This window comes from Zalophus californianus, chromosome 2, assembly GCF_009762305.2.
Source record: "Zalophus californianus isolate mZalCal1 chromosome 2, mZalCal1.pri.v2, whole genome shotgun sequence".
Lineage (NCBI taxonomy): Eukaryota > Metazoa > Chordata > Mammalia > Carnivora > Otariidae > Zalophus > Zalophus californianus.
The window spans coordinates 196572754-196589917 of NC_045596.1; the positions used below are offsets into that span (position 1 = coordinate 196572754).

Sequence of the window (17164 nt, forward strand, 5' to 3'; positions counted from 1 at the left end):
GGCTGATGTTATCTGGGCCTCTGCCCTTTGGTCCCAGCACTTACTCCCTCTGTTCTGCGAATGAAAACAGGTCTGGTAATGCAGGGGAAATGGCTGTTTCCCAGGAAAGGAAATTGCCTGAAAACACATCTGGCAAAGGGCTTTTTCTCCTCCTCCGGCAGGCAGAGCCTTATTTTAACAAAATATACATTTCCTCACCTTCCACAAAGGTGAATTCTATGTAGCCAATGCCCCCATTCTAAGTGGGGGGCATTTAATTGTTCTCTAAATATAATGGACCAGGTATTTTATGTCACATGCTACCAAATTTAATTGGACAGGAAATTGTGCTAACTAGGCATCACACCTCATTTCAGAACTGTGTGTATTCTACTAGGTAAGTCACCCTCTTCTATCTACATTTGATGAAACTAAAGAGGCAAAGAAGGGAGAAATCAACAGTTGGTAAAGCCAGGAAATTGAGAATGTAGCTAGAATGTATATATAAAGCTTAACTGACGCAGTTAGAGAATCGGTGGGATTTCCAGAGAGTCTATCCTAAGCTAGTTCACACAATTTGGTTTTTTAAGTCTGCACTGATGTGTGCACTTCTGAGAGGACCTCCCCTGCTCCCGGACCCAGAGGTCCAGGATACCGAAGCAGGCACCTGGTGGGCTCCACACATGACCCAGGAGTTCCAGCTCAAGATGAGCAAAGGCTGCAAGAAGTCTCTGGCAGTGAGAAGGAGTCCGTCACTGGGGATGTGTATCTGTGCTGCACAGGGGTGACCGCCAGTATGAAATGGCCATATTAAAATCAGGGTAAAAAATAGTTGCTTTAAATTCTCCTTAAATTCGTCACCATTAATGGAGGAGAAAGGCCCAGAGACACACTGGGCTGATGGGATTCTTTTTTTTTTTTAATTTTATTTTATTATGTTAATCACTCTTTGCAACCACGTGGATGGAGCTAGAGGGTATCATGCTAAGTGAAATGAGTCAGTCAGGGTTGATGGGATTCTTATCACCTCACTTCACTGAGCACTGGTTTCCTTGGCTATCCTGGGGGCAAGACTTATCTTCCAAGGGTGGGTGGGTGGGTGTGTGTGTGTGGGGGTGTGTGTGTGTGTGTGTGTGTGTGTGTGTGTGTGTGTGTGGGTGTGGGTGTGGGTGTGGGTGTGTGTGTGTGTGTGTGTGTGTGTGTGTGTGTGTGTGTGTGTGTGTGTGTGCTCATAGTTACGCTTTTTTTTTCTTTTCCTTCTGTCTTTATGGTAACTTGAAGGGGCCTTTTCTTTGGCTCTTTTTTTTTTTTTCCAAATCTCATGGCTGGGAATTATCTTTCACCTGCCAGGTTCAAGATTTAATGGTAGTTCAACATGATTAGCAACTCCAGAGAGAGGCATCACTAAAGTTTTTGCACATGGCTCTAGATTCCATTTGTAGATAAAGTTCAATTCAACATATATTGAAACCAAGTAGAAACAGACATCTTCCGGGAAACTTATAAAGAAATCACTATAGAGGGAGGCTGCTTTTGGAAAGGTGAGATGCTGATTTCCTTCCCTCCCTCCTTCTCCTCCTCCCTTCCTTCCAGTGTGGCTTCATCTTTAGCTCTCATTCATTACTATTTACAATTTGGAAAGAAAAGTAAAATAACTTTCTCTAATAACAATTTTATGTCTGCTGAACTTTCTAATGGTTTTCCCCGTGCACTGAACATTAAATTGTACATAAACATGTTGACTGATTATATTTAGCCAATTTTTAAAAAGCCAGGGAGAGGGAGGGAGATGGACAAATGTCTCCAAAGCTGCTCCTAGCTCCAGCATGCCAGGCAGGCGCCCGAGTGTCTTGAGTGTGCCTGTCCGTCTACAAATGGCCACAAATCGAAACAGAGTGTCCCCAGCTTCATTTATTAGGGTATTTCAGTTCCGCAAGTCCCTCCTATAGCAACATAGCAACTTTCCAAAAATTAAGGCCACACTGGCCAAGTGAGCCTGCCCCCTGGGGCAGGCAGTGCTGGGACGAAAGTGTTCTGCTCTGGGTGGTGGTGAGCAGAGCGGGCATGAGATGGCTCTGGAGGGTCTGGGCAGACGGGACAGCTGAAGCCGTAAGCTCAAAGGGTCAGCAGATGTGGGAGATCCATGTGCCTCTTAGTACCTGAGGACTTTCCATGTGTTTTCCAATCAGGGATGGGCTTCTCAGAGCAGACATCTGCCAGGTTCACCTACTGGGATTTTAACAGTTCAGAAAGCTACACTCCGCCCTCCCCCTGGACGAGTCTGTCCCACTTCCATCCCTTGATTTGTCCAACAATGTAACCATCCAGTTAAATCCTGAATATTAAACTGGCTCAACTCTACAACAGAGATCACATAGGCCGACTCGAAAATTCTGTTTGGTAATCCGTGGCTTGGGGGCAGCCCCACTTTGCGCTGTTCCAAAGCTTGTATCTTTTTTTTTTTTTTTTTTTGGTTTTAGGGTTCCTGAGACATCATTCAAACAGAGCCTAATGTCTGAGATCCTCTGAGATGGCTCTGGGTGACCTGGGCCTCTCGAAGATTGTGGTAGGTCAGATTTCATGACCCAGACAGGAGTGGATGTCCATCTACACGGACCTACATTTTGGGAGGGGACATTGAGACCACGAACAATGGGAGATCCTCTGGCATTTCCCACACATTAGAGCTTTTGTTCCACAGGCCAAAATGAAGCATGGTCAGAGTTTTGTCATGCTGACCTCTTTCAGCAATAGGTAAACATGGTGGTTTCTTTGGTGCCATCAAACATGATTTCCCTTGTTGTATAGCAAAGTGCAAGGAGAGCTTTAGACAGTTCTACTGAAAATAAATGGGAGCCTCCAAAATTTCAGCTGATGACATACAGTATGGGGGAGAAAACAAACATTATTAAGAAAATAAATAATACCATGCACAGCTGTCCGGCAGAACTGTTAGGAAAAAAAATGGTTGGGCAGGAAGGCAGCTTTTGGGAAGGCTGTAATAATATTTCTCATCTCATAGCTTCATCTGCCTTTGCTATCCCATCGGCAGGGCACTGAAGAAAACTCAGCATTCTCTTTGAAAATGGACAGTTAACAACAGTTCTGAGCAGCACAGTCAGGTCTCGTTCAGAGTGGATGGGAATCTGGGCTGGGCAGGAGTGGTCACACAGCGGCCAGCGGACCACCCCCATGGGCCCCTCTGTGGCGGAGGACAGGAGGGTTACCTGTTGCTCCCGTTCCTTCAGGAGGCTCCCCAACCAGCTCTGCCTCTTCCTTCTAGGGCCTCCTACTGGCTCCCCTAAGTTACTGCAGGGGCCTTGCAGATCCTCTCCTCATTTGCTCCCTGATGGACTCTTACAGTCCTGTGGGCAGCTCTGACGCCAAGAAGGCCCCCACCGCTCTCGTGTGTTGCCCATGGTGGGACCCGTGACATCCGCTTTACACCAGAGTCTGGTTTCTAAGCATGCCTTCCCGGCCTTGCATTATAGATCCAGCTTCAAAGTGGCGCTTTCTTTTTGGTCAAAGGTTCCTGCCCCTTTCGCAAGTCCCTTCTTCCTGGCTGGTCCCATGCTTCTCAATTCTTTAAGAAGCCATGCTGCGATCTGAGACAGGGGAGAACTGCTTGTTTACATTGGCTGTGCCTTTAGAATGGCCTCACTCCCCATGTCCCATCCCCACCCCGGCAGACTCCGTTAGGTTCTAACTCAGGGGCCAGCAAACGGCAGCCCTTGGTCTGGTTTAAATGGCCAGGGAGCTAAGAACGATTTTTACATCTTTAAATGGTTGAAATTCACATTTCAGGGTCCACAAATAAAGCTTGGCTGGAACACAGTCACCCTCCCCCATCCATGGACTGTCCACGGCCACTGTTATGCTACTAGGGCAGAGTTGAGTAGCCATGACAGAGACGGGATGGCCCGCAGAGCCTCCAATATCAGGCTATCTGACTATCTCACCCTTTACAGAAATAGTTCGCCATCCCCTGGTCTAAGCAGAGCTTCCCCGCAACTCTCCGGTAATAATTTCCATTTAGGAACCTACAAAGAGCTGCTCGGTGCACATTCTGACCTTGAAGGGACAGATAAGAAAGCACCCATGTCACCGCCTGGGGGATCAGTGCCTCGGCAGCAGCATCTCCCTCTGGATGCCCCCCAATCTCTCCTCTCACCCCGCCCTATTAGTTTATGGGTCTCCCTCATTCTCGTCTAAAGAGCAAAGCGCATTATCCATCCCCAGTACCCAGCAGAGGGCCTGATACAAACCAGCAGACTAGAAGTACTTGCTGTACGACCTCTTCCTGCAGCTACTTTTTAAAACCACCCCACTTGCCTGGAAGGCAGATGAATGATTTTTCAAATGGCGAATACCCTTAGACCGGCTTCCCATTCAGAGGATAGTAACACAGTTGCAATACTTGATGGTGGCAGAGGTGCTTCCCATCGAACAGAAAGTACTGACAAAGAAAGGAATATTCCGACATGACTAGTCTGTATCATTTCAATCCTAGAAGGCACTACAGAGAAAGAATCATTTTGTCTTCCAAGTGAACTGAGGCTTAGAGAAGTTAGAATCTTCAAACCCAGGGCTCGTCTTCCGAGCCTACACGCCTCCCCCTACAGTTACTAGTGTGAATGGGCGCATTTTCTTTAATTTCCTTCTTCAGTGGAAACCACGGACCAGAATCAGGGTGGAATCAACCTCTTCTGCTCTAGGACCCTCCCTGAGCACAAGTGCTAGCAAGTGACAGAACTCTCTGGGAGTCTGGCCAAGTCTATGAACCCCTTCTCAGAAAATGACATGTGCAACTTTATTTGGACATTAAGTAACAAGATCTGGGGGTGAGTCTGATGACAACGTAGTGCTGACTGCCACCGACAGCTTGAGACACTGTAACAAAATCAACTACAGTTTCTACTGATGAAAAAGCCACAGACATTGACCACTGTTGCTTATGACCTATAAACATAGTTAAAGAAGAGGCTATATTTCAGTTACAGTTTGGTGAAGAATGAAGGCATATTTTATGCTGAGGTTCATGGACGCCTTGAATAGAGCTCAGGTTAAGAACCCCGGCTCTAGAAGTAACCTGGGAGCCAGTCCATGCACAGGAGGGATGTTTTTAAAGGTCTAATTAGGTCTCTTGAAAACACAGGTTCTAGGAAAACAGAATTCACTACACAAATTCCATGAGCACCCAAGAATTAAAATCAGAATTCTGGAATGCTCTGCAAGCTGCTCGTGCATGATTTAGACTGACTCTGACTTTCATGGGTAGAATGGTCCGACAAGTCAGGGTGCAGATATGCTTCCACTGACCAGGAAGAACAGAGCCTGTGCCCTGAAATACAAACAGACCGTGGCTAAGATTCCAAGGCTTTTCCCCATGCACACTCTGGCTGGTTAGCATACTGTTAATCCCTAAAGTATTAAGTTTTAGTTATTAAAGGAAGTCACCCAGGGGACTGACAGAGCCATAGAATTGAAATAGAAAAATCTTGGGAGTTAATGCAACCCTGGAATTTTACAGATAAGGAGAGTCAAGCTCAATGAAGAAAGAGAGGTGATGTGCCTACGTGCGACACAGAGTGGGGCGGATTTGACTGATCCTGGAAAGAGAAAATTACAAAATGATGGGATTTGAGCAAATCCTGATCTGAAACAGAAAAAGTGTGTGTTCCTCCCTCACCATCCTCTTATCTAAATTCTGATTTCTCTGCGTATTGTAATTTGATGGACCATTAATCTGTCCTGTATATTTTACTTTGAATATTGAAGTGGATATTTTGTATAAGAGATGAAGTGTCAGAGCTCAGAAACTGGTTTTCCCAACACAATTTAATAAAGTGTGATCTTCCTCTCCGATGCTTTTATAAGTGAAAATTTTGTGTATGTAGCTAATAGTTCAAAAATCAAGAAATACCCATGAAAACTGTTTTCCATATGAAAAGGCAGAGAGTTTACAAGAGCAAGACTTCTTCCTCTTTGTTTGTAATAACAAAAATAAACCAAAGTCCTGACATATTTGTAGTATTTTTATTCCTAAAGGAAAAAACAGGAACTTTCATTGTACTTTAAAGTTATTACCCCAGATATTTTACCAGCTAAGCAATGTGAGATCAGTCTCAGACATGAGAGACCGCTGCTCTCTCTAGGAAATGCTCAATTAGGGTGGTGCCTCTGAAACACTCAGGGGTCCTGTAACTGATCAGTTTTTCCCAGAGGGTTTCTGCAGCATATAGCCCTGGTTGAACAGCACACATCATGCTCGGATTTTTCCTGTTGCCTGGCTAGTGACCCCCCTACAGGAAGATAACAGACATGCCAGGAGGGCGGAGCAGCTTGCTACACATGTCTGGCTGCTCTTATCAACTTATCATATAAGGAAAGGAAAGTGATTGATTCGGATCCTGACACCGCAGAATCTGGAGGAAGAGAAACAAAGCAGCATTAACACCGGTCTGTAAAGTGAATACAGCCCTCAGGAGTGAGCAGGGTTATTCTTTCTACTGCCATCTGACAGTTCACTTGCAGGACCGACCCACCGGAGGGAAGACAGCATTAACAATCAAGTTCCTGCTGGAAAGGGAGGGAAGAGACTCCCACTGATGGTCCTTAAACCATGGCCGCAGAGCCCCGCATCTGAGAGGGCAGCTTAGGACCGGGATTCCCATGTGCCTTCGAGTTTGCTAAGCTGCTGGTTTATTACCAAAAGAAAGAAAGAATGTGGCAGATTGTTTTCTTTACTTTGAGCTGTGATCTTGTCCTAGCCGCAGCCTATAACAACTTTCGGAGAAGCATGGACAGCGTCGGGAGAAGGCAGTATCAGGTTCAGCACGGAGCCTGCAGCTACACTTTCCTCCTGCCAGAGACAGACAACTGTCGCTCTTCTAGCTCCTACGTGCCCAACGCCGTGCAGAGGGACGCACCACTAGATTACGATGACTCGGTGCAGAGGCTGCAAGTGCTAGAGAACATCATGGAAAACAACACTCAGTGGCTAATGAAGGTAGGAAAAAAAATCATTTTTATTTGGTGAACAACTGTTGAAGCCAGTAAGATCAGCTCGGTTTTAACAACCAAAGGCAATGAGCACAGGAGAGAGATAGATGGTGGCTAATACCTTCGAATGAATTATCATTTCTTTTATTCTATCCCAGGGTGTAAAGTAGTCCTGGGTGGAAAGTGAAAAGGATTATTTGAGAAGAATGCCAGAATCCAGAGAGAAAGAGATCTCCGAGTTCGGAATCTTTATTTAATAAAGTAGAGAAAGTGCACTTCTCTGCAAAACGTGTAGGCTGTGTTGTTTGTGTAAGTGGTTTAAACTCAGTAACACCCGTTACCAGGGATGTTATAAACTGGTTGCAGGCAAGCGGGGTTGGGGGAAGCTGTAAGCAACAGCGGTGCCGGAGCCAGGAGCCAGGAAAAACGTGACAATCATGCTAATTACTGAGACATAACGGATGGAGTAAAGTGCTTTACCAATTTCCTGAATTTATTTACTAAAATAGACTGCGACTCTTGGTAAATGGAAGGAAATTTAATAAAGCAGACTTTACGTTTCTCAGAACCTGAGGGCTTTACCCTGAAGGGTTTGTCATTTTGTAAGTGGGGTGAGTTTTGCAAGGGTCTGAGGGTATGTCCGGCACCCAGCCCCTCAGCTGAAGCCGCAGGCTGTGAAGGTCGCCCCACGTGGGACGGGTGCGCAGGGCATTTGCTGCAGCTCTGCCGTGACGAGATGTTCGCGGGGTTATGATGATACACAGTTTCACAGACATTTCAGAGGGGGTTTAACCCAAACAGGATATTGAAAGCTCAGTTTTTCTTTCACAAGTGATCATTTTCCTCATGTACATGTGGGGGCTATTTCTACAAAACCCAGTCTCCCTGAAATTTTTCTTGATGTGGACTATATATATATATATATATATATATATTCTAAAGGAGGCTTAAATTGTGGCAATAGATTAATCATTAAATATTATAATGACAGTATACCACAGTGCTTACACAGTAGAGAAGGTACTATTTACCAAGCTAATTCACTTCATTCAAGACCTTGCCCCAGAAAGAATTTTCAGCCTTTCATTTCCCCATAAACTTTGTTAGGATACTTTATCTTAACCTTAGAATAGATCATGTCTCCCAATCTGTGTTTCTCGTTAGCTGTCCTCTTCAGAGAGGAAGGACCAAGTTACGACTGGCGTCTAAGCCGGAATGAATGAGCGCCTGCTCAGCACCGCGTTCGCTGAGACCAGAGTAGCTGCTGCAACGCAGACACAGAAAACAACAAATGCCCACCAGGAAGGCCTGCTGTGTAATACTCAGCTCATTACTAATTATCTCTGAAGGCACTGGCCCTTCTGGGCAAATTCTCCCCCAGGTTTTCCTCTTTTCCAAAGAAGGTCCCTGGGGTGTGCACTTTTAAAATCTTCAATAATTCATACATGTGCATAAAAAGAAGCTGTTTATTCACAGATGTACTTTTATAAAAAGTACACAGCACACAGGTTCAAATACTTGGAAGACAAAATACGTGGAAGACAAACTGCATCCTAAATGCCTGCTCACTCTGACATCTTATTTAATTTTAAATTGTCATGCTCACGCTGAACCATCTCCCTACGTCCACACTGTGGTTATGCCAGGGCTAATAGCCACAGCGAGAGATGAAAGATACATCATACATAGTAAACATCCTAATCTGCCCGACTGGTACATCCTCTCTTAAAATAAATAGTCAAGAAACCTGGAAGAATGTTTTGCCAAATGCAAGATTGTTAAATTGCATTTGCTTAATGAAGCCCACAGTTAGTATACCTGAAAAACTCAATGGTCAAGGCTCCTATTTCTTTCTTAGATAAACAACCCCCTTCTCTTGGACCTTTGAGATGCTGTTTAAAGAAGGAAAGGAACAAGAAATTCTACATGAAGAGACTATCATTTTTTCCTTTCCCGGTTCAATTAGTAAATATTTGAACAGTGGCACAATGGCATTTCTAAATTCTTTCTTTAGCTATCTGCTAAATTATCACCAAGAATGACGTCATGTTTATCTTTTCATTGGCTCAGCACCTGTTCACCTGGCCTATCTGGGTGATGTGCACCTGAGAGTCTGTGTTCACTCACTCTGTTCACAGGCTTCTCGTTTGGGAATGAAAGCAAAAAAAGCAAATATGAAACCTGTTTAAAGTAGTTAAATGTAACCTCTCTGCTTGTTTTTTATTGCTGTGTTTTGTCACCTGTGATAATAAACACTGCTTTTCTCATAAGAGAGAAAATAATATATAATGGGATGATAGATAACCCACAGGATTAAAGGTTCAACACCACAATCTAACACGTATTGCTAGACTATCCCAGAGAGAAAAAGCACAATTCTGTGTTTTTCATTGTTTCTCGTATTTCCTTTTCTTTAGGGCTTTTTTTTTTTTTTTTTAATGGTTTCATATTTCCTTTCTTCCCCTGATCCACACTAAAAATCAGAGGGGTCTGTGGGGGGTGGCAGGGTGGGAAACCTTTAAGATTTTAAGAAAACTTGTTAAGAAGGAAAATAAGACCAAGTTTCTGGTTAATTTCAGAGCAGATGACTAGCAGTTCATCTCCTGAGTGGCTAGCATCCCCTAAGGAGCTTGGACTAAGAAAGCTGTTTTACAAATCATCAAAAGATGCCACACTGCCCCTTTAATCTGCCAGGCAAAGGAAGTGTCAGACTTCTGAATGAGTGCAGAGTAATATGAATGGAACAACACAGGGAGGGCTCACTTTCTGCTCAGTGGTTAAACAAGGATAAGATAAATGCATGACAGTTTACCAAATACACCACGATGACCTAAAAAAAAACATTCTATGTCACATTCCCTTGCTAATCCTGCAACTATTCTAAACCTCTGCCCCAGTGGTATTAAACTCACTTTATAAAAACTGACAAATAACTTAGCAAAGTGGATTTTATCTTGCCTGGAGACCAAATGTATTTTTTTTTTCCGATAAGAGGAAATAAGGAAAGGAAATAAACAATTATTTCACACTGATGAATACCTCAAATTTATAAACAACTGCAAAGCCTATTGTGCTTTAAAACAGAATGTTTTGAAAAATAAAGCTAATGCCTATTAAACTGATGTAAACATTTCCTCTTTTTTTTTTTAATGAAAGAAGCACAGGGTAGGCACTATAAACCTGAATCTAGATTTTTTTCTCTCTTTAATAATAATATATCCTTTTAATAAGGTAGGAAGAACTACTCTTCTTCAGTGGATGTATAGGGGACAATGCACTTTTGCTGCTAAAACAAAATTGCTGTCAATGGGAAAAACCGATGGTGAGAGGTTCAGGTGCACGGAGACCACCAGCCCCTCCCCCATCCCTGCGTGGTGGCGGGGATTGAGGGGGAAGGTGGAGAGGGAGTGTGTGTGTATTTTATCATTGTGGCTGCAAAACACTCCTTAGCTATATATTCAAACAAACAAATAAACCAGAGCTTGGTTCACTAAAGGAAATAAAAAAAAAAAATCCTACCATCTCCATAGCCAATGGCCCTAGTGCAGGACTGGAGCAGAACCACCGATCCTATACTGTATCTCTGTATCTTGAATCATGAAATATGTGCTCAGTATTAGCAGCAAATTTTGTGCAGTCAGACAAGCTGAATAAAGCCGCTATTTCAGATGGCAGGGAAATGATTACTATTGTTATTTAATTATATACTCACATCATTTTAAGAAGGAATGAAGAGATGATTAAAGTTTCACTATGGGAAAGGAAGGACAACATATTTAAGTTTGGAAAATGCAGGTATAATATAATGTTTACTATGTATCATGTAAAATATATAGTACAATGTGTGCTTACTATGTATATTATGTAAAACATACTAAATATTTGGTATACATAGGATATATTGTTTATGTAATATTTGCTTTCCATGGTCAAGTAGTCTCTGCTTATTAAACAAAGCTTCTGGCATGCTGAACGATGTAGGTACCACACTATGGGGAGATGACTATTTGCTTGCAGAGTCTAGAACTAGGAAATGGAGCTGTACACAACTTCCATAATATGTTACTTCCTGTTTAGACACTAGGTAATCCAGAAAGTCTCCATACTAAAATTTGAAAAATGGTTTATTTTCATCAATGTCGTTCTTTACAGTTTACAAACAGGTTGTGATCCAAAAGTTTATCTGTAAACCAGTGGCTGTAAGCCAGGAATATGAAAGGGATAATGACCTTGTAAATGGTGATCCTATGCTCAGGCTGGCCCAGAGTGCTGGTTTTAATCTATAACTGAAATCTTGTGTATTTATAATTGAAAAACAACAGTTTCTATCAACCCTACCACCATATGGATAACTTACAAAAAAAAGCAAAAATGTTATGAAAGTTAACATACGGGCAATGTAAAATAAACAAGTCAAACCATTAAAACAGTAGAAAGTAGGAAGTAAAATTCTCCCTCTCCCTAATCTTCAGCTTCCAGATGAGCACTTAAGAGACTTATAGTAGCTCTTTATTGTAACAAATTTAATATGAAAATGCATGAATTTCCTTCTTCTTAAAATATGTGCGGTGGCATTATACCACTGTGACATGATCAGAACCCTTGTCTGGATCATGAATGATGTGGAAAGAGGTTGAAAGAGGTTTTATTTAGGGAAAAAGCAAAATTTGGAAGACTGAGGTAAAGGAGAAGATGAAGTAAAGGAGTGTGTGTGCCCATGTGTGCATGAGAGACAGAGACAGAGGCAGAGAGAGACAGAGACAGAGAGGGAAAGACAGAGGCGAGCGGGAGAGACACTACCTACGAGGGCTCAATCAAGATAAGGAAAAGGGGCAGTATTATTGCATGACTGTTTTGACAGAAGAAAGGTAGTTAATATTGCCCCATATTCTGGCCACCAAATGACACCATGGCCTGCACAGCACTGTGGATTTCCTGAATTGAGACCTAGAGGGTACATGCAATGAATCATGGACATGTATAGATTTTCCAAATCAGGAGCTCATGATTTGCAGAACATCTGTATTATTTAATGACAATGACAACTCTGCAAACTATTATCTATCTTAAAATATACATATATATATGCTTCTTACATACATCTATACCTATAAAATTTTTTATTAAACATAAAATAAGTTATATATATATATATATATATTCTTTTCACTACATCCTTCTTTGACTTGAATGAACCTGACAATAAGATTTTTCTCCTAAATTATTCTAGAATTCTTCTGATAAAAAGAGAGCTACTCAACTTCCCAGTCACACTTTTCTCACGAAAGTAGTATTAGTAATACAGGCATTGGGTGTTGCTACCAGGTAGCCCTGAATCACTTTAAAGCACTTTCCACACCTTAGCCCATCATTTTGTCCCAAGGCTATCTCTAGAACACAAGCATGGGAGATATAATCCTATCTATTTTTAATCAGTTACAAACATGGGTCAAGATAACATCAATGTGCTTTGCAGTTTGGAAGTCTTGTATGGATTACCTAGAGAGGAAAACAAACACGGAAAGGGCACGTCCATCTCCCCCTTTGACAAAAAAAACAGAATTTTCCATGGGGCTGGAAAAACTACAGCAAACTGTTGGGAGAAGTGTGAATGAACATGAATATAGTGTTATTTCTTAGTCCACTCTACCCCCCCTACTCCTTTTGGGCAGGAGCCATTAAAGTTCATTTATTTGTTCAACAAATATTTATTGAAAGCCTCCGTGTGTCCGGGCAGCATTCTAGCACTTGGAATAAATCAGTGAGGCGAAGTCTAATGACCGAGGGTCTGGCTCTGGTGGGGCCTTGCTATGTTATAGATGGCACTCCGGGCAGGACGTGTGTCCCTAGGCAGGAAGCGCTACACAAAATAAATGAGTGACAAGAGAAAGACCTGGTAAAGGAGATCCAGAGTGGGGGAGAGCAGGGGTGGAGCAGGGCAGTGTTACCAGTCTGGCCACTGCACTGAAACCTCTTTCATAAAAGGAAAATCAATGCAAACTCCTTCTGAATGGTCATTTTTCCTTGTCACCAAAGGGATACACGGTCATTATAAAAAAAACAGAGCAAAGGATGCACAGAAGATACAAACTATGCATAATTCCATCATTCTGAAATGACCATCCTCAGTATTTAGTGTATATAGATGCATATATGTAGGATTATTTTACAACGTGCTATATATGTTGTAATATTATATACACTTATACATACCTGACAGCTTGTATTTTTCTTATTAAAAATAAAAAAGAGGGGCGCCTGGGTGGCTCAGTTGTTAAAGCGTCTGCCTTCAGCTCGGGTCATGGTCCCAGGGTCCTGGGATCTAGCCCCGCATCGGGCTCCCTGCTCAGCAGGAAGCCTGCTTCTCCCTCTCCCACTCCCCCTGCTTGTGTTCCCTCTCTCGCTGTCTCTCTCTCTGTGTCAAATAAATAAATAAAATCTTTAAAAAAAATAAAAAAAATTAAAAAATAAAGTAGGTCTGAGAGGTTAAGTAACTTGGTTGACATCCCAAGTCAGCAATAAGTAATTCCCACCACCTACGAGTCCTGCCTCTGACAAGCACGAGGCAGGCGTTCCTGGGCAGACCTTCGCACCCGAATGCCAGAGCACATCAGCAGGCTTAGCACATGATGGCTAGTGAGCAGACAACCTCGTTATCCAATGTTTACAGGAAAGATGTGCCATCGTTTCTATATGAGAATGGTGCCAAACCTGCTAAGAAGAAAAAAATAAAAAGCAATTGGGAATATCCTGGGTATAAAGTAATTACTCAAAATTCCAGTTTGTGTTTCAGAAGAGTAAAAACAAATTCTGTGATAGCCAAGAGGAGGTATATATGTGCACATTCTCACACCCTGTACATACGGTAACAACCCTTTTCTGGATGTTGCCTGAGCACGACATCCTGAATTTCGCTAACACTTGGAAGTTCAGACAAAATTCAGTCCCAGGAAAGTCATGTGTGACCTGCTCTGTCCTCTAATTCGATTTTAAAATCATCCAGCATTCTACAGATAGGTATCACCAAAAATACCTTGACGTCAGCATGGTATTAATGTTTACAATGAGAAATGATCAGTGATCTGATATAATCAAAGATGGTAAAAAAAATTTTTTTTTCACAGATAGTGTTTTAGAATAAAAGTTTTCTACATTTACTGGGGTTAAAATGACTGTTTTATGTATGCTTTGGCAATAAAGGGATGAACTCTCCTCCACCACCTGAACTCTGAGTCAGGTATGCTAGCTGTCTGCAAATTAATATTTTAAGTAGATGTTTGCCCATGAAATCACCTTTCTTTCTTACCCTAATCGTGGCACGCACCAGCTGCTGGAAGATGTGAAACCTGTTAAAATCCCCTGAGGAGTGGGCCTAACCCTTTTACCATCACACCTCCTTCGACCAGATACAAGCACTGCCTTTGCCATTCAACTAGAGCCTAATTAAAACACCTGGGACCAGCCCCGGGGGGTCTGGGGCGGTAGTTACTTTGCTCCAAGATCAGCCTCAGCCCTCCCTTTGAGCGACTTTTCGGAGCCCATGAATTGCTTTTGAAATCTCGACAGGAACCTGACAACTTAACACTACAATGCCTTCGCACCCAGTACTTAATATTTAAAAAACCAACAAATCAAGCCAACTAAATATACACGTTAAGAATATAATCTGGTATTTATTAATATGTCACGTTCCATTTTTCCGTGGATGATGGTGATTTTTAAGGGAAGAGATGTCAAGACACACAGGTCTTAGAAAATACACTATTTTATCATGTTGACACAGCTTCTTTGAGAATGCATCATTTTATATGTGATTTTTTTTTTTTTTTTTTAGGTAGAGAATATCAAAGTCTTAAAAGGAGGCAAGCGTTCAGCCTCTCTATTTCTCAGTGTTGTCACATTCCGTGTAGGCCATATTAATACTTGTTCACATATTAGCCGTGTGCTCCATATGAGGTTGACTTGATGTGCTGATTAGCCTGGTGACAGAACCTACCCATCGTCTGTCTTAAGTACTCAGTATTCCAGGATGGACACTGGCATCCTCATTATGATTGTTCCAGCAAATGCCAGCAATGAAGGGTAAACCTGAACTGTGCAGTAGCTTTTGTACGCCACTAATTAACACTTGGTTCTAGGCTCAAGACGCTCCACCCTGGAGGTTTCTACTTTGGCAGCCAAAAGCACATCTTGGTAGTTAGGTTCAAAGCGAAAAAGAAAAAAAAAAAACAAATAGTGTCGTGAAGTTGTCTCGTTTCATGAATCCCCAACAAGGAGGCCATACTCTTCGGTATAACCTGATGAATTGTGTGGGACTCCGTAAAAGACAGTGAGTCTGACAGTTTTTCTGTTCCAAGACATGGAAGAGGGACATGGGGGCCATTATTCCCCTTTGTCTGAGGAGCCTCTGAGGAACAAGGAAGAGATGAAAAAAACTGAGCCCACTTTAGGGGTTCCATTTCTGGCCCAAGCCAGCCCCAGAAATTCAGCCAACTTAGAATAAAGGGAATGACATGTTCACGTTCTCCCGAATTTGGAATAAAGCCATTTTATGTGGGGGTATGTGGGTGGCTCAGTTGGTCAAGCGTCTGCCTTGGGCTCGGGTCATGATCCCAGTCCCACATCGGGCTCCCTGCTCAACGGGGAGCCTGCTTCTTCCTCTGTCCACCCCCGGCTCCAGCTTGTGCTCTCTCTCTCACCAAAATAAAAATAAATAAAATCTTAAAAAAAAAAAGGCATTTTATACCAAAAGAAGACATATCTTGGGCACAACTATTCAGATTCAAAGAAATCTAAATATAAAATAAATCATGTTTACATGTGAAGTCAATATATTATTGATAGACAAGTACACCTTTGAAGTTACTTTCCTGGGTTTTGATGTCTGCATGTTTATTTTATTTTTTTAAAGATTTTATTTATTTATTAGAGAAAAAGAGAACACGAGTGGGGTGAGGGGCAGAGGGAGAAGCAGGCTCTCTGCTGAGCCGGGAGCCTCATGCGGGACTTGATCCCAGGACTCAGTCCTGGGACTCTGGGATCAAGACCTGAGCTGCCGGCTTACCTGACTGAGTCACCCAGGCACCCCTGGTGTCCGTATGTTTAGTCAACTATATAACCCGTGCAATCTGAAGCTGCAGAATACCAGTTTTTTGTTGTTATTTCCTTCGTTCCTCTTTTTATGTAGTAAAAGACTTTAAAGACTTATTTTTTAAGAGCAGTTTTAGGTTCACAGCAAAATTGAGCAGAAGCTACAGAGACTTCCCATATGCCCACTGCGCCCACATACACGCATAGCTTCCCCTATTATCAGTGACCCCTACCAAGTGCTCCATTTGTTCCAACCGATGAGCTTACATTAACCCTTACCCCCAGAGTCCACAGTTTACCTCAGGGTTTACCTGGTGCCGTGTGCCCGCAGGTTTGGACAAACGCACCCACTATTACAGTGCCGGCCGGAGTATTGTCACCGCCCTGAAACCTCTGTGCTCCAACTATTCATCCCCCCCTGCCTCCAAACCTCTGCCGACCACTGACCTTTTCACTGTCTCCATAGTTTGTCTTTTCCAGAACGTCACATAGTTGGAATCATGCAGTATGTAGTCTTTTCACTTAGGAAGTGACCTTTTTCTTTTTTTTTTTTTTTAGCATGATTAACTACGTTTGTTTAGTGACCCCTTGCCTTATTTAACTAAGTTAACTGGCTAAAACCCCCACCGCGCACCTTCAGAAACATAAGGCCACAGCAGAGACTTTAAGGGATTATGTGTTTCAAATAGGGTGATGAAAGCAAATCGAGCTGGAAACTGTTAAGAAGCTACACTATTGCAGCAATTATAATTAATTTTAATAACAATACCAGAAACACAGTTAACAGGATCTGCACTAGCTCTGACATTCAAGATTCTAAGTTCACTCACTCTCATCAGGTTAAATGATCTGACCTCATACCTTTGAGTGGTACACTCAAAATAATGAACTTCCTTTCAACATGGAAAAGGACCATTGCCAAGTGCATATGTAAAGTGTCTATACCACATGGCGGGGTGCCTCTCTAGAAACACCCTGCTCTGAAATTGTCCACGACCTCTTCTCCTATACCACCCTGTTTATGGGGCTCCAACATGCTCACGAATAAGGCTATGGGGCCCGTTAAAACAGTCAAACTTTATTGTTAAGTGTA

General features: G+C 42.6%; 2 protein-coding genes across 10 annotated transcripts in view; one reads left to right on the forward strand and one right to left on the reverse strand.

The window, feature by feature from the left end:
* Positions 1 to 17164, reverse strand: part of MCPH1 (microcephalin 1) — a 251127-nt gene that overhangs the window by 67971 nt on the left and 165992 nt on the right. The gene's annotated exons all lie outside the window — the stretch shown is intronic.
* The window catches only part of ANGPT2 (angiopoietin 2), a 65301-nt gene that overhangs the window by 2276 nt on the left and 45861 nt on the right, over positions 1 to 17164 (forward strand). Inside the window, exons 2-3 of one of the 3 annotated variants that reach the window (XM_027597827.2) lie at positions 2460 to 2545; positions 6750 to 6988. In XM_027597827.2, the coding sequence (XP_027453628.1) occupies positions 6779 to 6988 (210 nt within the window). In that variant the 5' untranslated portion in view covers positions 2460 to 2545; positions 6750 to 6778. Of the gene's footprint in view, positions 1 to 2459; positions 2546 to 6190; positions 6989 to 17164 lie in introns of those variants that run through there. The other 2 variants (XM_027597824.2, XM_027597825.2) reach the window with 2 other exon arrangements.